This window comes from Pristis pectinata, chromosome 24 (genome assembly GCF_009764475.1).
Source record: "Pristis pectinata isolate sPriPec2 chromosome 24, sPriPec2.1.pri, whole genome shotgun sequence".
In the NCBI taxonomy this organism is placed as follows: Eukaryota; Metazoa; Chordata; class Chondrichthyes; order Rhinopristiformes; family Pristidae; genus Pristis; species Pristis pectinata.
Genome location: NC_067428.1, coordinates 18756791 through 18782000, shown reverse-complemented (window position 1 = coordinate 18782000; position 25210 = coordinate 18756791). Strand labels below are relative to the sequence as shown.

The following is a 25210-nucleotide window of genomic DNA, read 5'->3' as shown; positions in this document are numbered from 1 at the left end:
CAGGAATCAATGCTGGGCTTTGGACTGTTTAAAATTTCCATATCAACAATTTGGATGACAGAACCAAAGGTAATACATCCAAGTTTACTGATGATGCAAAGTTTGACAAACTTGATGCAAGGATGATGCTTCTACTGGCTTTGGTGTGTCAAAGCAGAGTCACAATCTCAAAATAAGAGTCAGTCATTCAAGACTGAGATAAGAAGAAATATCTTCACCCAGAGGATAGTGTACCTTTGGAATTCGCTGTCAAGGATGGCTGTGAAGATTCAGACCTTAAGTATATTTAGTTTTTTTGAGTATATTCAAGACAGGGATTGATAGATTTTTGGATATTAAGGGAATGGAAGAATACGAGGTTAGTACAGGAAAGTGGTGTTGAGGTAAATGATCTGCCATCCATATTGAATGGGCACAAGGGGTCAAATGGTCTACTCCATCTATTTCTTATGTTATCTTCTTTTACTTTTTTTACCAATGCTACTTCTAGTGAGAGGATGCAATTGTAATCAAGAAGTTTACCAGGCAGTTACTATTACGAAAGTACATAAAGCTGTACTTTATGGTGAGAATACACTATATGACATATGACTTTAATATGAGAACTTGTATCATTTTTGCATGACCTCATCCAATTACTTACATGTCTTCCAGCCATTCATTTGAAAGCAGCACTTGGTCTTGACTACCTGCATGTATCATGAGCAGAAAAATAATGAAAAAAAACATGTGTTTTAAAAGGGTCTTCTTCAACCTTGGGGCATTTGAAGATGCCAATAAGATAATTCTGAAGTGTGGTCATTTATAATGCGGGAGATTGATCGGTGTTTAGTTAAATACCAAAGATGCAAAATTCAGATGGCCAAAGATCAATTTGGTTATTAATATGATTCGTGTTTAATAACAGATGTCTACAACTTGAATATATTGATTCACCCAGTAATACCTCGGATGAAGCCCCTGATGTTTGAAATTACTTCATACGGACTGGAATATTGCAGGTTCAGCTGATGGTTTGTGTTAAGCCAGCTGGTAATGCTGGACAGCTATTGAGCATTACAATAAAATTAATTTGACCACGGTGAATGTGGCTAGTAATTTGAGTGGCTTTGAGTTTTGTGAGGAGTACTTTTCCCATATTTTTTACTCTTGAAGGTGCTGATTACATGGGTTGCAGTTCACATGCACAGCAGCCATTTAGGACCTCACCCAAATGTTCATTTCTCACTAAAGTGAATAATGATGGCAGTCTGTTGGACTCATTAAGATAGAGTGCAATCCTGTTCTCTGTTTAGATGTAGTTGTGCAATTTTCAGTGGTGCTGTAGAATTTCCCCCATTGTGCTCATTTCTTCCCTAGTGAAGATGAATTAAATCAGCAAAGAGTGGTGATTGAATCTGAGGCTTTCCGAACTGTTCTGTAGTAAATACGCCACTGGGAGAACTGAGTTGTTTTTTTAATGGAGAAGTATGCTAATTTCACCGACCTGATAAGTTTATACCTAACCTGACCCTACCCCTACCCCTTCCCCAGCCTCCCCGTAGGAGCAAATTCTGACCATTGCACTGACTTAACTGATTACACCACATGTCTGACTTTTGTCCTATTTATGTACACTGGCAAATTGGAGTATTTGGAGAATTTAAAATCATAGCTCCTTGCCGATTTCAACTGCAGCCTTTATGTAATGTCTACATAGAGAAGATTGACAAAGGGTAGATTTTCATTTGGATTTTTCTTCCTTTTTATGTGTACATGGTTTGTTTCTCTTTTAAAATACCAGGCTGAAGAGAAAAATAACTTTTATTGTGAGCATTTAAAACTCTTAAGCTCTAGTTTGGGAAGGGCATTTCTATTGTAGCAGTGGAACATCTCCAGCAAACTGCCTTGTTTGATATTCGTAGTTCGCTACAATATTGTAATAGATTTGCAAAAGAAAAGGTACTAATACTTGTAAATTGTTCATCTCAACCCTGAAACAGTTCCTCAATTTAAATCTTCATTTATACGTCACAGCTTTGGAGCATATTAAGTAGTAGTTAATGAACTGAGACAACTCTGGCAAATTGAATGGCAGTCAAAAAAAAGGAACCCCTCACTGTGTGTTTATGCCAGTAAATGTGAATACTACACCTAGCCACATTAGATGAATGTGGAGTAACAGGTTTAGTAGAAAAATCATTTTATGCACAACAATTAACTGCAAATAGACTTCCTTGTTGTGTAGTGAAGGAAAATTATCTGAAATCAATTAATAAATATGTTCTGCTGTGATGAAAACTCTGTCTTATATTTTTATTCTGCAGGTGAATGAATTCTATTGTTGAAGCTAAAACATAATTTGATCTTTTTTTCTGGTGCCATTTCCTTTTCTGTCCACATTCTTGGGATAAAACTGTATTATTGAGCTTTAAATGCTTACACTTTTCATTTACTTTGATGTTGCCGTTCCTGCTAAAGCCACTCTGTTGCCAAAAACCCTTGTGTATCTTTATTACCTCCAGATTAGATTTCAGTGCTTTGGAACAAATAATAATTTCCTTTATGATCCACATTGATAAGTGCATTATTGGTATTGGTTTATTATTATCACTTGTACTGAGGTACAGTGGAAAAACTTGTCTTGCATACCAATCGTACAGCTCAATTCATTACACAGTGCAGTTACATTGGGTTAGTACAGAGTGCATTGATGTAGTACAGGTGAAAACAATAACAATACAGAGTAAAGTGTCACAGCTACAGAGAAAGTGCAGTGCAATAAGGTGCAAGGTCACAACAAGGTAGATAATGAGGTCATAGTCCATCTCATTGTATAAGGGAACCGTTCAATAGTCTTATCACAGTGGGGTAGAAGCTGTCCTTAAGTCTGGTGGTATGTGCCCTCAGGCTCTTGTATCTTCTACCTGATGGAAGAGGAGAGAAGAGAGAATGACCCAGGTGGGTGGGGTCTTTGATTATGCTGGCTGCTTCACCAAGACAGCGAGAGGTAAAGACAGAGTCCAAGGAGGGGAGGCTGGTGTCCGTGATGCGCTGGGCTGTGTCCACAACTCTCTGCAGTTTCTTGCGGTCCTGGGCAGAGCAGTTGCCATACCAAGCTGTGATACATCCAGATAGGATGCTTTCTATGGTGCCTCAATAAAAGTAGGTGAGAGTCAAAGGGGACAAACTAAATTTCTTTAACATCCTGAGGAAGTAGAGGCGCTGGTGAGCTTTCTTGCCCATGGCATCTACGTGATTTGACCAAGACCGGCTGTTGGTGATGTTCACTCCCAGGAACTTGAATCTCTCAACCCTCTCGACCTCAGCACCGTTGATGTAGACAGGTGCATGTCCACCGCCCCCTTTCCTGAAGTCAATGACCAGCTCTTTTGTTGACATTGAGGGAAAGGTTGTTGTCATGACACCATTCCACTAAGCTCTCTATCTCCTTCCTGTACTCCGACTCATCGCTGTTTGAGATACAGCCTATGACGGTGGTATCATCTGCAAACTTGTAGATGGAGTTAGAGCAGAATCTGGCCACGCAGTCATGAGTGTATAGGGAGTAGAGTAGAGGGCTGAGGATGCAGCCTTGTGGGGCACCAGTGTTGAGAATAATCGTGCTGGAGGTATTGCTGCCGATCCTCACTGATTGCAGTCTGTTGGTTAGAAAGTCAAGGATCCAGTTCAGAGGGAGGTGTTGAGTCCTGGGTCTTGGAGTGACAAGTTTGCTTGGGATTATTGTACTGAAGACAGAGCTGTAGTCAATAAACAATGGTCTAACAAAAGTGTCTTTACTGTCCAGATGCTCCAGAGTTGAGTGTAGGGCCAGGGAGATGGCGTCCACTGTAGACCTGTTTCAGCGATAGGTGAGTTGCAGTGGGTCAAGGTTATCTGGGAGGCTGGAGCTGATGCGTGCCGTGACCAGCCTCTCAAAGCACTTCATGATGTTGGATGTCAGAGCCACTGCATTATTTAAAGAAAGAGGCATTTTCATTTGGTATCTTGAGTTTAAGGATTAAAGTTCAGTCTAATGTGAAATTGGTTTTGAGGTTTAAAGTTCAGTATAATATGAAAGTTAATGTTATCCTAATTCATGGACTGGTGAAGAATCTATATTTTTCCTTAAACTCATTGCCATCCTTGCCTGCCTTTTCTGAGATGTACATCTATTCAGTTATTGTGCATTTCTGAAAATTGGGAAATGTTTTGTGGCACTCTCTGCTTATTCATTGTATGTTTTGACTCTTTATCTAACTTATGAGTCCTGTGCAACAGAAATACACTGCCAATACCTTTCATTGTACAGTAGCTGGTGGGGTATTTCACAAACATTTTAATTAATTAATGTAACTTCTGACCATGGTTTCAGTTACGCTGCCAGTTAAAATTCTAATAAACACTGACTTGCTGTTGAAAAAAAAATTATATTAGTAAACCAAGTAAGACTGAAACCATACACGGTTAGCCATTAACGATGTCAGGTTTCCAATTTTATAAAATTCTCCAAGGTTTTAGTAAGTTGAGATGTTGCAAAACCAGTCTGAGTGCCTTTTGCTCTGCTTATCACTTTTAAATCAAACTGTGTGACGAGCGAGGACATTCTTTCTGATGCTAATAGTTAAACCAATTTATGTAGCACTTTGTTTGCTTTTTTTCTTAGTTTGGTAGCATAAAATCTTGATAATTAGAAGATTTATCACCCTGACGACATTATTTTCCATTAAGAACCTTTATAATCTGCAAGCTAAATTTAACTTTACAGTTTTAAAAAGGATCAAACTTATTCCATTTCCAAAATCCTCCATGTATAATTCTGAAAGATAAATATTTTAAAAAGACTAGAAAACAATGAGAACTTGGCACATGTGTGTTATGAATGGAGTTTGTATTGTTGGAAAAGAATAAAACTTCAGATAAAATTACAGGCTTGAGATCTGCAGTGGCAGTACGTTTATGTATGGCACTTGAATAAAAAGGAGATAGTAAGGCTGATTAAATCAGCAAAAGCACCAAGTTTGAGCTTGTCTTATTCGGAAACAATCTTCTTTGAGTTAGAAGGTTAAAGCCATTATGCATATTTACACAGAATTTGGTGAAGCCAGGACCTTGATTTTAATTGAAATGTCCATTGAAAATGTTTTCTGGCCAATGTTATTCTTCAAAGCAGCACAATAGAATGATACAAATTTGCAGCACAGAATGAGTGCACTGTGGTGAAAAATTATTTGGGTTACTCCCACTTCCTGGCTTTCAGTACTTCACCTTGAAAGTTACCGCTTTTCAACTGCTCACCTTGGAACTGTTTAAGAATGATGAGGACCTCTGCCTCCACTTTTTGAGACCATATTCTGTAGGAGCAGAATCAGGTCATTCAGGCCATCGAGTCTGCTCCACCATTCAATCATGGCTGGTTTTTTTTTAACCACATTGTCCCGTCTTCTCCCCGTACCCTTAACCCCCTTACCAATCAAGAACCTATCAATCTCTGCTTTAAATACACCCATTGACTTGTCCTCCACAGCCCTCTGTGGCAACGAATTCCACAGATTCACCACCCTCTGGCTGAAGAAATTCCTTCTTATCCCTTCATTCTGAGGCTGTGCCCTTGGATCTGGACTCTCCTACTAATGAAAACATCCTCGCCATGTCTACCCTATCTAGGCCTTTCAGTATCCTGTAGGTTTCAATGAGATTCCCCCCTCATCCTTCTGAACTCCATCGAGTACAGGCCCAGAGACATCAAACGCTTCTCATATCCTCCTCTGGACCCTCTCAAGGGCCAGCCCATCCTTAGATACAGGACCCAAAATTGCTCACAATGTTCCAAATGCAGTCTGACTAATGCCTTATAAAGCCTCAGCAGTACATCCTTGCTTTTATATTCTAGTCCTCTTGAAATTAATGCTAACATTGCATCTGCCTTCTTTACTACTGACTCAGCCTGCAAGTTAACCTTGAGGGAATCCTGAACAAGGACTCCCAAGTCCCTCTGCACCTCTGATTTCTGAATTTTCACCCCATTTAGAAAATAGTCTACACCTTTAAATAGACCCACACTCAACATTTTAGGAACAGCTTTTTCCCTCCGCCATTAGGTTTCTGAACGGTCCATGAACCCATGAACACTACCTCATTATTCCTCTTTTGCACTATTTATTTATTTTTGTAACTTACAGTAATTTTCATGTCTTGCACTGTACTGCTGCTGCAAAACAACAAATTTCATGATGTATGTCAGTGATAATAAACCTGATTCTCATTTATTCTTCCCACCAAAGCGCATAACCCCACACTTCCCTACTCTGTATTCCATCTGCCACTTCTTTGCCCACTCTCCCAATCTATCCATGTCCTTCTGCAGACTCCCTGCCTCTTCGACACTACCTCTTTCTCCGCCTATGTTGGTATCATCTGCAAACTTAGTCACATTGCCATCAGTTTGGTTAATGATCTGGATGAAGGAAGAGACCTCCATTACTCTTTGGTTTAAAAAAATTGTTGACTTTTGTCTAATTCTTCTATCAATTAACTTGAATCTTTGTTCCCTAATTAACAACCGCTCTGTCAAGCAAGATAAATCCTTCCTGTACACTGTTTGAGACCCCTCATGATCGTTTACAACTCAGTAAAAAAATTTCCCCAAGTCTCCTTTTTCCAAAGCATCAACCAAGACAGTCTTTCCCCATAACAATAAATCTCTAGCCCTGGCAACTTCCTCGTAAATCGCCTTTCCAACAGACAAAACAGACTGTCTGGTTGCTCACTTATTTGGTACTTGTGGGATTTTGCTGCATGCAGGAATTGACTGTTATATTTGCCTACAGAATAGAGACTGCAATTTAAGAGAGATCCATTGTTGCTAACATGCTATCACAAATTCATTAAGTAAAACATTCTAAGCAGCAGCAAGAAAAATACCTATTTATTTGTACATTTTTATTTATTCATGGGATTTGTATTTTGGCAAGGCCAGCATTTATTGTGTGGATACTAGAGGAGTAATGCTACCATTTGGTAACAATGCTACCAAACCTGTAATAAATTGATTCAGTTACTTGTTTGCTACATAAAAGTATTGCCTAAAGTGCTACTTAGCCAGGTTGGAGTTGCTCGTTTTATTCCTAATGATACTTCACTGATTTTTTTTTCCCCACTTGCCCCATATGGGGTATCAAAGAGGGAATACTTGGGAAAATTACATCTGATGTTAATGATAGAAATCCCATAGAATTTCTGATTCCATTTTCCCCCCAGTGATACTAACTATAAACGCTGCATTGTACATCATCACTGGTGATTTGCGTTCTCTGACGCCTGATCCTAGAACTACAGATATGGCTGCAGAAAGTACAGACATTTCCTAGATCAGGGGCTGCTGGAAGTGGATTTCCCCCTTTCTTTCCTTCTCTCTCTCTTCAGCTTCGAGGTAGAATGCTTTCCCTCAAACAAAGCCACTGCTTTATGGAGGATGTATGAACATTGAGGCTAATTGATCAATTGCTCATCCAAGTTTGTTTTCCAAAGGTACATTTTCACTGTTTCAGCACAAATCCAGTGCCCAGATTCTTTTACTCTAACACCCTTTTGCTGATCATGACCTGCAGAAGGACACTAAGATAATGGTTTTATATTGCAATTTTAACCCTCACTGCTCTTTGAATGCAAAACCTTTGTGACCTACTGACAACAGGACAAGAGTCCGGAGAGGCATGGTTAATAATGCTTCCAGAAGATCCTATGCATCTAATGCCAGCAACCTCACAGAAGCTAATATCAGCAATACCAGAAGTATGATCTTCAAGCACCAATTCTGCTGGACTGGACATTGTGTGTGGATGCAAGATTCTCATCTTCCCAGGCAAGCCCTCAATTCACAGATAAGCTTTCAGCTCACCAACGATCAGAGATCCTGTGGTGGTCAAAATAAATATTACAGTGATACTCTCTGCATTATATATTGCGTGTATGGATTACTATGCATACTGCAATCAAAAAATAAGATGTGAAATAATGAAGTTACACCATAACTTTTAGTTTAAACCATGATAAAAATATTTTAACTGTAGTTCCAGCAATATTTAACCATTTTTGATAAAAAAGCAGGCACTGAATTGATTGTTTTTATAAGGAGATCATCCGAGTGGCCCAGAAGAGTACAGTGCATGAGCTGCTTTTTCAAGCTATATGTGTGGTATATACGTAAAAAGAATTCTGAAAATTTAATGGCAGCTGCCGTCAATTTACAGATCCCCTTTACTCAAGACTCATGAAGAGACTGGCTCCATGACCAAATAGTGTGACAGCACTCAGCTTCATTATCAGCGTACTTGGAAATGGGACATTCTACCTCAGCCAAATTGTTGACATAGATCATGAACAGCTGGTGCTCAATCACTGATCCCTGTGGTACCACAGCAGTCACGGCCTGCTAACCTGAGGAGGATCTACTCTTTACTTTCTGCCCAATGCGTTGTGTTGGGGATAGAGAGCCCTTGTATGTCAACAATGACAAGCAAGGTATGATGTCGAAGTAGGCCTTCCTGTGGACCAAAACTAAAGACTGAGTTTTGGTCTTGAGTTTTTGTAAGATAGTGGATGAAAATTGAACAAGTGGAGTATTAAAGCAATCGGTTTGGTAACTATAGACCAGTGAGTCTCATGTCAGTGGTAGAGAAGCTATTAGAGTAGATTCTTAGGGATAGGATTTATGAGCATTTAGAAAACCATGGCCCAGTTAGGGACAGTCAGCATGACTTCGTGAGGGGCAAGTCATATCTCACTAACTTGATTGAGTTTTTCTAGGAGGTGACGAAGGCAATTGATGAAGGTAGAGCCGTGGATGTTGCCTGTATGCATTATAGTAAGGTGTTTGACAAGATTTATTGTAGTAGGCTCATCCAGAAGATTAAGATGCATGGGATCCACAGTGACTTGGCCATTTGGATTCAGAATTGACTTGCCCATAGAAGACAGAAAGTAGTGGTCAATGGCGGTGGGTGACTAGTGGTGTTCCACATGGATCCATACTGGGACCTCTGCTGTTCGTGATGTATATAAATGACTTGGATAAAAACATGATGGGTGGTTTAATAAGTTCAAATACAATACAAAGATTGGTGGCATTGTGAATAGTGCAGAAGGTTGTCAAAGGATACAGCGGGATATAGATCAGTTACAGATACAGGTGGAGAAGTGGTAGATTGGAGTTTAATTTGGCCAAGTGTGAGGTGTTGTAAAGGGAAAATGCACAGTTAATAGCAGGACCCTTAACAGTGTTGATGTACAGAGGGATCTAGCTCTCTGAAAGTGGTTGCACAGATTGATAGGATTTATTATGCTTGCCTTTATTAGTCGAGGCATTGATTTCAAGAGTCAGGAAGTTATTTGCAGCTTTATAAAACTCAGGTTCAGCTGCATCTAGAGTATTGCATTCCATTCTGGTTGCTCCATTGTAGGAAGGATGTGGAGACTTTGGAGAGGGTGCAGGAGGTTTACTCAAATGCTGTCTAGATTAGAGTGCATTTGCTATAAGGAGAGGTTGGACAAGCTTGGGTTGTTTTTTTTTCTGGAGTGCCGGAGGCTGAGGAGAGACCTGATAGAAGTTTATAAAATTATGAGAGGCATAGAGTTAGACAGCTGGTACCTTTTCCCAGGGCCAAAATATCTAGTACTAGAGGGAATGCATGTAAGGTGGGGTGGCAGGGGAGGTGAGGGGTAAGTTCGAAGGAGATGTACAGGGTAAGTTTTTTTACACAGTGGGTGCCTAGAATGCACTGCCGGGAGTGGTAGTGGAGGCAGATACGATAGAGGCATTTAAAACACTCTTAGATAGGCACATGAATATGCAGAGAATGGAAGGATATGGAGATTGTGTCAGCAGAAGGGATTAGTTTAGTTAGGCATTTAATTAGTAGTTTAATTAGATCAGCACAACATCATGGGCCGAAGGACCTGTTCCTGTGCTATACTGTTCTATGTTCTATGGTTTGGAGGTCACAAATTCATGGATAAAGGCTTCACCACCAGAGGGTCAGTCAACTTGGAAAGTTTTAAATATGTGGTTTCATAACAAGGGGACCAAAATTTAAGTCAACCAAAAGTATGGGAAGTCTAGGGAAAATATTTTTAAGGGCACAGCTGCATTATTATGTTCAGCTTTAGAGTTTGCCCTTTGGGAAGAACAATTAATAAGCTACAGGACATTGACTGGGATGTTACCTGGTATAAGGAAATGCAAATAGGAAGAAAACTGCACAAAACTGGGCAGTAACCCTTGGAACATAAGAACATAAGAAATAGGAGCAGGAGTAGGCCATCTGGCCTGTTGAGCCTGCTCTGCCATTCAATAAGATCATGGCTGATCTGGCCATGGACTCAGCTCTACCTACCTGCCTTTACCCCATAACCCTTAATTCCCCTATTATGCAAAAATCTATCTAACTGTGTCTTAAATATATTTAATGAGGTAGCCTCTGCTGCTTCCCTGGGCAGAGAATTCCACAGATTCAGTACTCTTTGGAAAAAGCTGTTCCTTCTCATCTTTGTCCTAAATTTACTTCCCCGAATCTTGAGGCTATGTCTCCTAGTTCTAGTCTCACCTACCAGTGGAAACAACCTTCCTGCCTCTATCTTATTTATCCCTTTCGTAATTTTATGTTTCTAAAAAATCCCCTCTCATTCTGAATTCCAGCGAGTATAGTCCCAGGCAACTCAACCTCTCCTCGTAGGCTAATCCCCTCATCTCTGGAATCATCCTGATGAACCTCCTTTGCACCACCTCCAAAGCCATATATCTTTTCTCAAGTAAGGAGACCAGAACTGCACACAGTACTGCAGGTGTGGCCTCACCAGTGCCCTTTACAGTTGGAGCATAACCTCCCTGCTCTTAAATTCAATCCCTCTAGCAATGAAGGCCAATATTCCATTTGCCTTCTTCGTAACCTGATACACCTACAAACCAATCTTTTGCGATTCATGCACAAGCACTCCCAAGTCCCTCTGCACAACAGCATGTGGCACTCTTTCACCATTTAAATAATAATCTGATCATCTATTTTTCCTTCCAAAGTGGATGACCTCACATTTACCAACATCTGCCAGACCTTTGCCCACTCACTTAATCTATCTACATCTCTCTGCAGACTCTCTGCATCCTCAGCACAATTTTCCACTCAATTTTGTGTCATCAGCAAACTTGGATATGCTACACTTGGTCCCCCCCTTCCAAATCATTAATGTATATCATGAACAGTTGTGGGCCCAGCACCGAACCCTGTGGCACTCCACTCACCACTGATTGCCAACCAGAGAAGGACTCATTTATCTCAACTCTCTGCCTCCTATTGGTTAACCAATCCTCTATCCATGCTAATACATTACCCCCCAACTCCATGCATCCTTATCTAATGGAACTTAAGAAACTCCAGGATGCCTTGACAAAGGGATTTAAAATTATGAAGTGTGAAACAGAATAAATGGTCGATTTCCAGACATTGAAGTGTCTAGAACATAGGAACATAATTATAATATTGAACAAAATGTAACATGATTTCATATTTTTCACGACATAGAATCCCAACTGCCATCGATCCCAATCAAGTCTATACTAGCTCTCAGAACATTCCCATCAGTTTCATTCCCCTACTCATTTTCCTTGTAACCTATTCTCCCTCATGTGCCCATCAATTCCCCCCGATTCTCCTATCACCTCCTACACTAGGGGCAATTAACAGTAGCCAGTTAATCTACCTACCAGCATGTCCTTGGGATGTGGGAGGAAACTGCAGCTCTCCAGGGAAGCCCCCATAATCACAGGGAGGATGTGCAAGCTCCACACAAACAGTATCCAGGTGCCTGGACCTATGTGGCACCACGATGCTGCCCACTTTTTACTGCCCCTTACGTCTTGTTCCATTCTTTTTCTGGGTCTCTAGTCCCTCTCTGAGCCTGAACTAAGCATCCAATCACATGTCCTCTGCATGTCTGCATCTCCTTCTACTTCCACGTCTGCAATGTCACCACCTACCCCTAATTCTGGCTCAGCTGGAAATGCAACCCTTTTCTATTTGTCATCTCCAATGATTTTCTGTTCCATCAACATAATCCAGTGATTTGCTGGCTGAACTCTTACTTGCCACTCTCTGTATACTTGCATTCATCCAAAACTCTGACAGTGCACACTTCCCATTCGGAGTTATACAGGGAAGTGCTGCTATCAACATTTTCAACAACTTACAGAACAGACCTTAGGTAAGCTTAAGGATGATAGAACGTCATACAACCATGAAGTGCTAGATATAGTCAGCAGGTCAGGCAGCATATGTGAGGAGCAAAAGGTACTATTTTTTTGACTGTGGGTTGTGAAATGAAGGAAATCACAAATAGAGTTGGTGATAAATCAGAGAATGTTTCAACATGTTCAGACTAAGTCAGACATGTAGATGATGGAAAGGTGGATAAAGAGAAATGGGAACTGGATCGTCAAATACGTTTAGAATGTATGTTGAGGAGAAGGACTGATATCGACAATTATGACTGAATTTGTTCTTTGTAACTTCTATTTAATTATGGTTCTCATGGATACCAGACTACTCAGTTAATTAACTAAAGATCAAGAAGTCCCGTTTTTGAGCTGCATTCTCTGTAGAAGAGTGTGTTGGTATTTATCATTGCTTGTTGCAGCAAAATCTACTATTTATGAATGCATCTTTCCATAGGGCTTCAGCAAGCATCTAGTGGAGTGATGTTGAGAGTTTGTTATCACTTATTTTTCAACCATTGCTCCTGCATTTAGTGCTGCAAACTTCATCCTTATCCTGACATCAGAAATATTGTTTCATTTTCATTTTTAACACTGGTTCTAAACCCTTTAACCCATCCTCTGTGCTTTCTTAAAAGTAAGCTTTTTTTCCTAGAGTGCCCTTCAATTTTGTATTAGCATGTTTTCCACTAAGCCATAGTGTTGTGGTCTGTGTGTCTGATAATCACATTCCATGAAGCTGTTGGAAACCTGCCAGTATGCTAGCTGAAGTCTTTGGATATTTGATTATCACTCTGAGGAGGATTAGTTTTGTTTAATATTACAGCTGAAATGGTGTTTCTCAAAATTGTCATTGACTACTGAAGAGTAGTGCACTGGTTTGATACTATGTTTCTTGTATTACATTTAATTAATGGTTTTCGGCTCCCCGCTACTGTATACCAGTTCATAAATACAAGAACCTAGAGCTTGAATAACTGAAGATTGTTTTGGATTGAAAGAAGGGGAAAAGGTTCTCCCATTTTGTTCTTTATATTAGTATGCTCTATAAAATTTGTTTTCCTTGCAGATGTGTTGTCAATCATTTTGATTCTTTTTGTGCCCATCGCAAATGGTTTGACTATTTTAAAGATACATACATAGATTAACATTCATATTTCTACAATTAAAAATAGTCAGCTTTTATACTTTTTACTTTTGCCCAAATAAATTACTGAGAATTATATTAAAATTCATGATTAATATAGGAAATCCAAAATGCGAAAAGACTATTCAGACCATCAGCACCATTCTATATGAAATCTATCTTTGATTATTTTATTTTGGATTTTCTTTAACCCCATCTGGAGACCCACAGCTCTGGAGAACAATAACTTAGTTGACTAGCCTCCCTGCAGGAAAAGTCATTAATAGGTTTCTCTATAACTCTCAATCCATTTTCTCATTAGATAGTGAGCCATCAGTTTTATTGATCAAAAGCAACTACATTTTCTCAAATTTCATTTCATATCTACTATAGTGTAGGGATAGCTGTTAAGGTTTTCTTTCTCTACGGAAGCAGTTGCAGAATTTTGAACCTAGACTGAAAACAATAATATATTTTTTAAAAAGCACAGTGTATGGTTTTGGGGAAACTTGTAGGGATGGCATTCTCATAGACTGCTGGCCTTGTAATGTACAGAAACAGGCCCTTTGGCCCAGTGTATCTATTCCGACCATCAAGTCTCTATCTATACTAATCCCATTTACCAGTACTATGTCCGTGGCTTGCTATGCCTCAATGATTCAAATGCTCATCCAGATGCTTCATAGATGCTCTGAGAAAACCTGACTCCATCATTTTCTTAGGCAGTGCATTCCAGGCTTCAAACACCCTCTGGGTTTAAAAAAAAGATTCTTCCTCCTATCCCCTCTGAACCACTTGTTTCTCATCTAAAACCAATGCCCTCTGGTTGTAGATATCTCCATGATGCAGAAAAGTTTCTCACTATCAACCCTATCTGTGTTGCTCATAATTTATATAGCTCTGTCAGGTCCTCCCTCAGCGTCCTCTGCTCCAAGGAAAACCCAGCCTTGTTTTCTTAGCAGTCTGTCCTCATAACTTAAACATTTCATCCAGGCAACATCCTGGTGAATCTCTTCTGCACCCTCTCCAGTACACAGTGTCCCTCCTACAGTGGAGCAACCAGAACTGCACACAGTATTCCAGCTGTGGTCTAACCAATGTTTTTAAAGTTATACCAAGACTCCTTGGACTTGTATTTTATGCCCCAGCTAATGAAGGCAACCATCCCATATGCCATCACCAACCTATCTACCTGTGCTGCCACCTTCAAGGACCTTTGAAGTTGTACATCAAGGTCCTTCTGTTCCTCAATACTCAGTTGGGCCCTACATTCACTGTATATATCCCCCTCCCCCAGGATGCATCATTTACGCTTATTAGGTTTAAATTAGATTGTCATTGCTGTGCCCAGCTTTCCAGTTGATCAGTATCATTATGTAGCCAAAGACTACCTTCCTCACCATCAACAACACTACCAATTTTCATGTCATTTGCAGACTTTCCATTTGTACCTCCTACATTCATATCTAAGTCATTAATATATATAACAAACAGCAAGGTTCCCTGCACCAGTCCCATGATACACTACTGGTCACAGTCTTCCAATCATCAAAGCAACCTCTGCTTCATGTTACCAAGCCAGTTGCCAGTTTTGGATCCAGTTTGCCATGGGATCTAACCTTGTGGACCAATCCTCCATGTGGGTCCTTGTCAAAAGGTTGACAATGTTCGATGTATACACAATGCAGTTTAGAAAAATGAGAGGTAATTTTATTGAAAGCTCTAAGATTTGTAAGGGGCTTGACAGGCCATATTCTGGAAGGATGTTTCCCCACATGGCAGAGTCTAAGATCAAAGAGCATAGTCTCAAAATAAGGAGGTATCCATTTAAGACTGAGGAGAGGAAGAAATGCTTCTCTCATAAGGCCATCTTTTTATAATTCCTTTCTCCAGAAAGCTATGGAGTCTGAATTATTCCAGGCTGAGATAGATTTTTAATAAATTAAGAAAATCAAGTGTTATACAGGTGGGGAAGGAACATGAATTTAAGGAAGGTTGGCCCAGTGGTGATCATCTTGAACAGTGGAGAAGGCTCAAGGAGCAGAATACCTTACTCCTGTTCCTTTTTTTTGGCCTTGTTCTAGGAGCACAGCAATATCTCACGTGATATTTAATGGTGAGATGTCACAAAGAACTGGAAGCCATTGTACTAGGGTGCTATTAGTTATTTCCATTTCAAGTTAGTACATTTGGTTAAGTGAAAAGTCCAGACACTTTCCTTTTTCCTTCCCACCTTCCCCCTGTGTTTTCTGTGATGTAGCATCATTGTTTGCTTGGAAAGCAGACAAGATTAAGAGGAGAACTCATCAGTTAGATAAAGCTATGAATTGATACACAACCAGCCATTTGGCAGGAATTAGAATTTATTTACAAAACTTAAACTTTGGTAAAGGGTAGCTTAAACTTGAATATGTTGCATCCAAAATTTTGGTTATACATGCAGTGAGGATTAAGGAAGGACATTGCAACAGATCAACCCTTTCTGTGTTTAGATATTAGAGTCTATGTTTGCATTGCACTCCAAAACATTCATGTCTTGTAGCCAGTTAATAGCCAGAATTTTAAAAATCTGATAGTTCATCCTAACCATTGACATATACTATAAACCCACTGACTCCCAAGCTACCTAGATTACACCTCTTCCCATCCTGTCTCTTGTAAGGATGCCAGCCTTTTCTCCCAGTTCTTATGTCTCTGCTGTGCTTACTCTCAAGATGAGGCCTTCCATTCCAGGACATTTGAAATATCCTTTTTCAGGAAACATGGCTTCCCTTCTGCTGTGGTTGATGAAGCCCCCTCTTGCAGTTCCTCTGTTTCTTGGACTTCTGTTCTATGTCAGTAAGACCAAGTGCAGACTAGGTGACTGATTTGCAGAGCACCTATGCTCTTTCCACAACAGCCATTTCAGCTCTCCTTCCCATTCCCACACCAGTCTGTCCTTCCTCGGCCTTCTCCACTGCCAAGGTAAGGCCCAATGCAAACTAGAAGAGCAGCACCTCCTGTTTCACCTGGATAGTCTACAACCCAATTATATGAACATTGAATACTTACCTCCCGTGATTTTAACCCCCTGATCCCCCACTCACCTTCCAATCCACCTACGGTCCTCCCATTTTTGATTCCTTTCCTATTGCCCTCCGTCCTCAATCTTGCATTTTCACCTCTCCCTTCCCCAACTAATTCCATCTGCCTTTCATCTCTCCCCTAATTGTTCCCATTATCACATTCCTTGCTTATCAGACTACAGTTCTGGTAGCCTTTGTGTTCGTGCTTTTCACCCTCCAGTAGCTGTCTCTATCTTCACCCTCCACTCGCCCCACCTGGCTCCATCTGCCTTTTTTTTGTCTGCTTCCACCTACTACCCACCTACCTCTGTCTCTCAACTCCACTCTTACTCCTCTCCATCTGCCCATTGTCCTTCATCCCTCCATGGTCCACCTATCACCTACTGGCCTCTGTCTCACCCCTTCCCCTCTCATCTTTATTCTGGCTGTCTTCTCTCTCCACTCTCAAGTCTGGATGCAGCCTCTCGACCCAAAACATCGACAGTTACTTTTCCCCACAAATGCTGCTTAACCCGCTGAGTTCCTCCCAGCAAAGCATATTGAAATAAACATAATTTTTGTTGCATTCTGTGATACAAGAGCGGTAAAAAAAAAATTGGCTGATTCTCAGCATAGGCAGCAATAGCTTGCTTCTATGTATAACAGGCATTAATTTTGGATTTTTCTGCATTTAGATAAGCTATTGAAAATGTTTAGATTTATTTTTCTAGGTTTTCCAAAGAAGTAACATCTATTAAGGCTATTATAAAGCTAGTTTAATTTACGAGGTTTAAATTTTAAGGCAAAGTGTTTGCATTGAAGAATGAAAACTCTAACAACGATACTGAATAGCAACTTCTATTTCAGGTTAATGCTTCACAGAAGATTCCACCAACCTGTAATTGAAGGATGCAACCCAGGCAATTGTTTTTCATTTGAATGTCTACTTTTTAATGTCTTTACCTGAGATGACGTTTCAAATTTGGCACCATGGTAGTGATGGATGTGGACCCTGGACCTGCAGAACAATGCTCTCTTCAGCAAAGTGGTTCTTGAAGCTTTTTGAAGAAATAATAAAATACTACCTTAAATGCATTTATCAGTAGCACTGTTCCAAAGCATTAACTATCCAAACGTAGACACTGAAAATACACGTATTGAAAATGCTTAAGGGCTTTGTGTTCCTATTTCATAATCTGCTGATTAGATTTCTACTGCATTCTCAAGCCTCTCACATACTGGATTGTACACCAAGAAAAACTGTGAATTATGAAGGTAAGAAGCAGTTTATTATCTTAGAAATTTTCGTCAGTTTCTGTGATCTGGATGAAAATTTGAGACCACAAACAGGTCAGAGTGGGATGGTGAATTAAAGTGGCAGGCAACCGGAAGCTCAGGGTCACTCCTGTGGGCTGAACACAAGTTTGCAAAGCATTCACCCTCCTCCAGTGTTACAATGAAGCCCAAAGCAAGCTTGAGAGACGATACAACTTCATTCTGGTCACATTGCAGACTTTGGACTCAATATCAAATTCTCCAACAAATTTTCCAACTCTTTCTTATTATGATTGGCCATTTCTGCCAGTTATCCACTTTGAGTTTTGGACAGCCTCTTGCTCTTGCTTTCGCTCTCCCTCGCTCGCTCCCGCTCTCTCCATTAGTGTAGCCTAGCTTGCTAGGCATGTCCCGTAGCCCTTCTATTAGTTCTATTAGCAACATTTAGCACAGACAAATAAGCATAATCTGCTTCTAACTGCTGCATTATCCCGTTTTGGTCTCTTTCCACCCCCCCCCCCCCCCCCCAACTTCTCTGAAAGTTAAAACTAATTTGATTTCTCTCTTTCCCAGTGAAATGTTAATTCTCTTCTTCTTTCCATGGATGCTGCCTGATCTGCTGAGTGTTTCCAGTATTTTCTGGTTTTATTTCAAATTTCCAACATCTGCAATTTTGTTTATTTTTATGCAAATAATAAAGTTGAATATCTGCATCCATCACCACATTATGTGCATTTCTTTCCAACTTCAGTTATACTTCAATTTTGTCATATACTATCATACAAGTTCATACACTGCTAGTTAATGGAATTACAGTTAGTTTGTGCAAAAATTCTGTACTTCTAATTGTACCTTACTACAATCTAACAAAATATTCCATACCCTGATGACAGAGAGGCAAATACTAGTCATGTGTATAGAAATGTTCTAGAAGAGTATGTAGTCAGCAGGAACGAGTAGTTAATCAATCAACCAGTAGCTTATTGTTGAGATGCATATTATTTTAGAAAACGCCTACAGTTCTGACACTTAGAAAACAGAAGACTTCAAGTTTGCAGATAATGACAGCGTGGGTACTGTAATGCTGTGTAATTTTATTTTTCTTTAATCTTGATTATGAATATGATCACTTCAGTTTGTATATTGGCAAAATTCTAATGTACAGCATATCTGATTTAAGAATGTCCTCAAATATTATCATTTAATATTTTGCCAACCTTGCATGGATTTATGTTTTTACCTTTTATAGATGCAAACTTGAAAATATTTGCTGAACAAGGAATCTCCAATTATTCAACACTGCTGTTGAGTGAAGAACATGACCTGTTGTTAGTAGGAGCTAGAGATGCCATTTTCGCCCTCAATATTGAAAACATTTCAGACTGTGTTTCACAAGTAAGGATATCAAGAGAAATCTTTTTACTTTGTGGTTCACACCCATTGGTTTGAGTACCAAACTGGTAAAAATACAGAATCAATGCTGGCAAAACTGGGGTATGCCACAAGGTTAATAATTTCTAAAGCTTCTCATATTTATTCCCATTTGTCACTATTTACATCTTAAATTATCACTGCCTTTTGTTGCTCACAAACATAAGTGTAATTCCTGCTTGTAAGAACTTTGAGGGTACCTCCTTGTTTGCCTGTAAAATTATTGTACAACTGAGCCACATAGCCCGTCATTTCCTTCTCTATACTATGTTCAGTCATTTTAATTGGGAATGTGGATGTAGTAGAGAGGAAAATAACCTAATACCTTGCTTCTCCTCGGCCTGAAAGTCGATACATAAGTGCCAGTGAGGGCAAGCTTTGGTTGACTATGAGAATACCCATGGTTGAATAATCTACTGATACTCTCCAAATTAATAACTAGGGAGGTGTTTACAATCAGCTGAATGTGAGACTGAAGGACATTTGAGGCCCATAGAATTAATGTGAATTTCCAAGGTTTGGTGAAGTGTCTTTCAGTGCCATGGATGGCTAGTTTTTTTTAAAGTCCAGTTGAAAGCATAGTTGCTGATTTTGGGACAAAGTTTGCAGGATTGTTTCTCCTTTTTACTTTAGGGTATGATGGTAAACGTGTCAGTCCTGTAGAGGATTAAAATGCACAGAAATGGGTTAAAATATTATTTTTAATGAAAACATGCCAGAAATATGCAGTAGGTCAGGAGGTGTCTGAAGGAGTAAGATTGATTAATGTTTCAGAGGTGACCTCATTCAAATATCCTAGCTCTCATATTTTGTCTTCGTACTTTGAAATATTTCTGCTCTAGAGCAAAATAAAATCACTCCATCTTGTATTCTCAGGTTATGCAATGATTTGTTAACCTTTAACTCTTGCAAATAAAACTTTGTCCTGTCCCATAGAAGAGCCAATGGTCTATATTGAAAACTTCACTTTTTTTTGCCTTATCTTTTATTATAAAATTATTCTATGATGTGATTTAAATGACAGGAAAATGGAGAATTGCAAAGAATTGATTTTTTTTAATAATTTGAAATAAGAATAGTGTTCACTTTCCCATGAAGTCAAGTTTATTTCCTACCAAAAATTCTAATGTTCTTCAAAATGTAGCTCTGATGTGAATAGGAGGTGTAATGAAAGAAAGTTCCTTAGTGTGCTAGAACATAGCAACAATCTCTTTGGTTAGGAGGAACATCTGTTTAGAACCACGCTCACATGAAGGGCCCTGCTGCTAACAGGATAATTGACCTTGGACATTGACACTTTAAAGTGGTTTTGTTTATGATTTGTGCAGTAGTGGAAAGTGTAGGAACAGGGATGCAGTGGTAGAATTTAAACTTGTGTGTGGGAAACCTGTGTGTTGTGAAATGCAACCATTGTCGAAGAATAGCTATCCCCATGAATGTTCTAATTTATAATTAATAATTAAATTGAATAACAATGAAACTTTCAAAATTATATTACATGATTATATTGCAGGCATAATGTACCATGGGATTACCATGTTACGTTTGTACAGCTGGCTAGGATGAGTCTTTCCTACAGAGGGCAGGAAGTTGCTGTTCTGTTATGTCTTTGTTTTGGAAAGTCTTTTTGACTTTGGCAGAGTTTCTTTAACCAAGGTCAGGGAGTTACTGTTGACTGTAATTTTGTGTCGGGGCCAGGATTTAACTGACAGGGAATAAATTGTTTCTTTCAGGTTTAATTTAGAATCCTCTTTGTAAAAGGAACCTTAGTTTTATGGAAGTGTTTCATCAAGTTTTGTGTGTTCGTGGAAGGAGCAGGGACACAAGTTATTTTGTTATGATAATATGCTGTGGCTAATTATTTTAAATATTTAGGTTATATTTGTAATTGCTAAAACAAATATTTTCATGAAAAACATCTTTCTTTAGAAATCCAAATTAATCTAAGTTAGGAAAGAGCAGGGACTTGAAAGAAGAGCAGATAAAATTTAGGAACAAGAAGCCTGACAGGTAAGGCCGATGAACTCGGGACATGAATAGGCATGTGGGACTGGGATATTATAGCTATTACAGAGACATGGTTGAGGGATGGGCATGATTGGCAGCTTAATGTTCCGAGGTACAGATTCTACAGGCATGATAGAACTGGAGTTAAGAGAGGAGGGGGAGTTACATTTTTGATGAGGGAGAATATGATGGTAGTACTTGGAGAGGATATTCCTGCATGATCATTCAGTGAGGCTATATGGGTAGAACTTAGAAATAAGAAGGGGGTAATCACTTTAATGGGATTGTACTATAGGTCCCCCAATAGTCGATAGGAATTAGAGGAGCAAATATGTAGGGAGATCTCAAGTAGCAGTAGGAATAATAGAGCTGTAATGGTAGATGATATTAACTTTCCCTAACATTGCCTGAGACTGCCATCGTGCTAAGGGATTGGATTTGGCAGAATATGCTAAGTGTGTCCAGGAAAGTTTTCTCAAGCAATATGTAGATGGCCCTATGAGAGAGGGGGCAAAATCCAACCTCCTCTTTTCTTTGGAATGTGGGAGGAAACCGGAGCACCCAGAGGAAACCCACGCTGTCATGGGTGCTCCGGTTTCTTCGCACATTCCAAAGACATACATGTTAGGAAGTTGTGGGCATGCTATGTTGGCGTTGGAAGCGTGGCGACACTTGCAGGCTGCTCCCAGAACACTCAACGCAAGGATGCATTTCACTGTGTGTTTTGATGTACATTTATTTATTAAAGAAATCTTATAGGAAATGAGGTTGAGCAAGTGGCTGACGTGTCAGTGGGGGAACGCTTTGGGACTAGTGACCATCATTCTGTTGGTTTTAAAATAGTTATGGTAAAAGGTAGGACAGGTCCACAAGTTAAAGTCCTAAATTGGGGCAAGGCTAATTTTGATGGCATTAGACAAGAAATTATAATGGTTGATTGGGAAAGGCTGTAAGCAGGTAAAGGGATGTCTGACAAGTGGGAGGCTTTTAAAAGAGAGAGAGTTAGAGCCTTCCTGTTAGAGTGAAGGCTGGCAAGATTAGGGAACCCTGGTTGACAAGGGATATTGAGGGCCTGGTCAAGAAAAAAGAGGCATACAGCATATCAGGTATAGGCAGCTGGGATCAAGCGAATGCCTTGGGTAGTATAAGGGATGTAGGAGTACATTTAAGAGGGGAATCAGGAGGGCAAGAAGAGGACATGAGGTAGCTGTGGCAGATGAGGAAAAGGAGAATCCCAAGAGATTCTGTAAGTACATTAAGAACAAAAGAGTAACTAGGGAGAGATTGGGTCCCCTTAAGGATCAGTGTGATCATTTATGTGTGGAGCCACGGGAGATGGGCGAGGTCTCAAATGAATACTTCTCATCTGTATTTACCATGGAGAAGGTCATGGAAGCTAGGGGATTCAGGGAAAAGAATGGTGATGTCCTGAAACATATTCACATCACAAAAGAGGAGATGCTGGCAGTCTTAAGCGCTTAAAGGTGGATAAATCCCCAGGGCCTGATGAATTGTACCCCAGGACATTATGGGAAGTCAGGGAAGAAATTATGTGGGTCCTGGCAGAGAAACACAGTAAATGGCAGGGCCCTGAAGATCATTGTAGAACAGAGATACCTAAGGGTACAAGTACGTGGTTCCTTGAAAATGGCGACACGAGTAGACAGGGTGGTGAAGAAGGCTTTTGGCACACTAGCTTTCATCCATCAGGGCACTGAGTGCAAGAGTTGGAATATCATGTTACAGCTGTACAAGACATTGGTGAGACCATAACTGGAGTATTGTGTATAGTTCTGGTCGCCTAGCTGTAGGAAGGATGTGATTAGGCTGGAAAGGGTGCAGAAAAGATTCACAAAACTTTTGCCAGGACTGAACAGCTTGAGTTACAAGGAGAGACTGGATTGGCTGGGACTTTTTCCCTGATGCAAAGGAGGCTGAGGGGTAACCTTGTAGAGGTTTATAAAATTATGAGAGGCATAGATAAGGTGGACGCTCACTGTCTTTTTCCAGGATAGGGGAGTCTAAAACTAGAGGGCATAGGTGTGAGGTGAGATGGGAAATATTTAAAGGGGACCTGAGGGGCAGGTTTCTCACACAGAGTGGTGGGTATATGGAACAAGCTGCCAGAGGTAGTAGAGGTGGATATCATTACAATGTTTAAAAGACATTTAGACAGGTACATGGATAGGAATCCTTGAGAGGAATATGGGCCAAATGCAGGCAAATGGGACTAGCTCAGGTAGGCATCTTGGTTGTTATGAATGCATTGGGCCAAAGGACCTGTTTCTGTGCTGTATGAATCTGTCTCTAAGATGTAAATAAGGCAATTAGTTATTGGTGGTGGGGTTAGAGGAGTGTGGTGGTATGGAGTTGATACTGAGAAAGCCAGTGGTAACACTTTTTTAGGAATGTCTTTGGGAAGAATATATTTAACTCTTCAAAGGACAGTTGTGTTATGAGGACTATTAGGAGAAATTGTGATGCATGTAAAAACACGTAAAACGCTTGTGGTGTTTTCTATGAACAGGATAACTTTTTAAGAGAAGGAAGAAGAAACTTTGAAGAATCAGGGCACTTTTAGCAGAAGTTCCAGTATAAGGCCTGTGTATGTTGCTCCAAACTCCTGTGCTGTTCTGCCATTCTTTTTCAACCTATGCAAAAAAAATAATCAATTTTCAAGGAAAGATTGAGTGTACAGAATCTATCCACTAATATATTTTAGAAGGGAAATGTATGTTTTGGCTGCTGTGATCATGTTGTTTTCTCAATCGCCTGAGAGAATGTCCATAATGCAGCAGAAGCAATGTAAGCAGCAGAAATAGAAACAGGAGTAGGCTATGTGTCTTATTAAGCCTGGTCCATCATTTAGTAAGATCATGAATGACCCTGTTCTTAGGGTCTGCTTTCCAGTTTAATCCTCCAATTCTTTTTGGTTACAGGTCAGGCAGCATATGCAGAAAAATGAGAGTCACTCTGTGTTTTGGATGTGCAACTGTTCATCATCTTTGAGTGATATTAGTGATGAATGTATTTAAGATGAGTGCAGCAAGGAAGAGGGGTGAAGCTGTACACAGGAAAAGAACTTTAGATATCCAAGCCACTGTAATCTCCAGTTTTAAAAGCAGGTCAACACCTGGGTTAAAGGTCTCCCAAGCAGTAGTAATCCCAATGGTTCTAATTCCCATTTATCACACTATGTCTTGATCATATGTTTCATATTTCTTTGAGTGCTCTTTTGCCATCCTTTCTCTTTAGCTAACTTTATATCTGATGTAATTGTAACATCTGTTCTCATACTCGGGCATTCTTTCACATATGTTTGTTTTTTCCTTAAGTTCCTTTTATAAATGCCCTTTATCAGTAAAATCTAGCCCCAGGGATGGTTAATGATATTAATTGGACTGTTGAATATATCCTGTTCCCTCTTTTTTTTAAATCTTTACATTTCCAGCAGTATTTTTCTTTCAGTTCCATTTAAGGTCTTCAAAGCTTGCTTGAATAATGACCGTCTGCTCATCATTAGAATTGCACAATTTCATTTCTCCCTCCCCCTTTTCCAGGAGATGTGGCCTGTCTCTGAACAGAAACAGAAAGAATGCATGTACAAAGGAAAGTCGCAAGAGGTACGTTGCACAATTGTTAAATACTCAGCGCAGACTTTGTTGCCAATAATCACAGTTGTTGATAACGAAACAGAGCATGGATGAGAAACACAAAACTAGCAATTGCAGGCATTTTGAAGTGATTTTAGGTTCATTGCAGATGCTTCTCAAACATATTACAGTACAAATGTTCATAATAGCAAAGTTTCCATGAACTGTTAATTGCCATCAGTTCTGGCTTTATGACAGAGACTGAGGATGTGAGCTTTTCGACATGAATATATTAATTTGGATCAAAATAATGGAAATTAGTTTTTGGAAACAAAAGCAAAAGTTTATATTTATGCTCTTTTAAGGTATGATTTTAAGTTGCCTTCACATAATCATGTTTTAAGTGTGAAGCCAGGTGAGGACTTCCAGTTGGCTTTTCTGATGGCCATCACATTTAAAAACAGAAGTGGGAGTAGGTTTGTTGTTCTTC

At 39.7% G+C, this 25210-nt stretch overlaps 1 protein-coding gene across 3 annotated transcripts in view; it reads left to right on the top strand.

Moving 5' to 3' along the window:
• The window catches only part of si:ch211-129c21.1 (uncharacterized protein LOC563087 homolog), a 71866-nt gene that overhangs the window by 8394 nt on the left and 38262 nt on the right, over positions 1-25210 (top strand). For all 3 annotated transcript variants that reach the window (XM_052037750.1, XM_052037748.1, XM_052037749.1), the window contains exons 2-4: positions 17282-17689; positions 18939-19084; positions 24688-24750. In XM_052037750.1, coding sequence (XP_051893710.1) covers positions 17578-17689; positions 18939-19084; positions 24688-24750 — 321 coding nt within the window. In that variant the 5' untranslated portion in view covers positions 17282-17577. The remainder of the gene's footprint in view (positions 1-17281; positions 17690-18938; positions 19085-24687; positions 24751-25210) is intronic.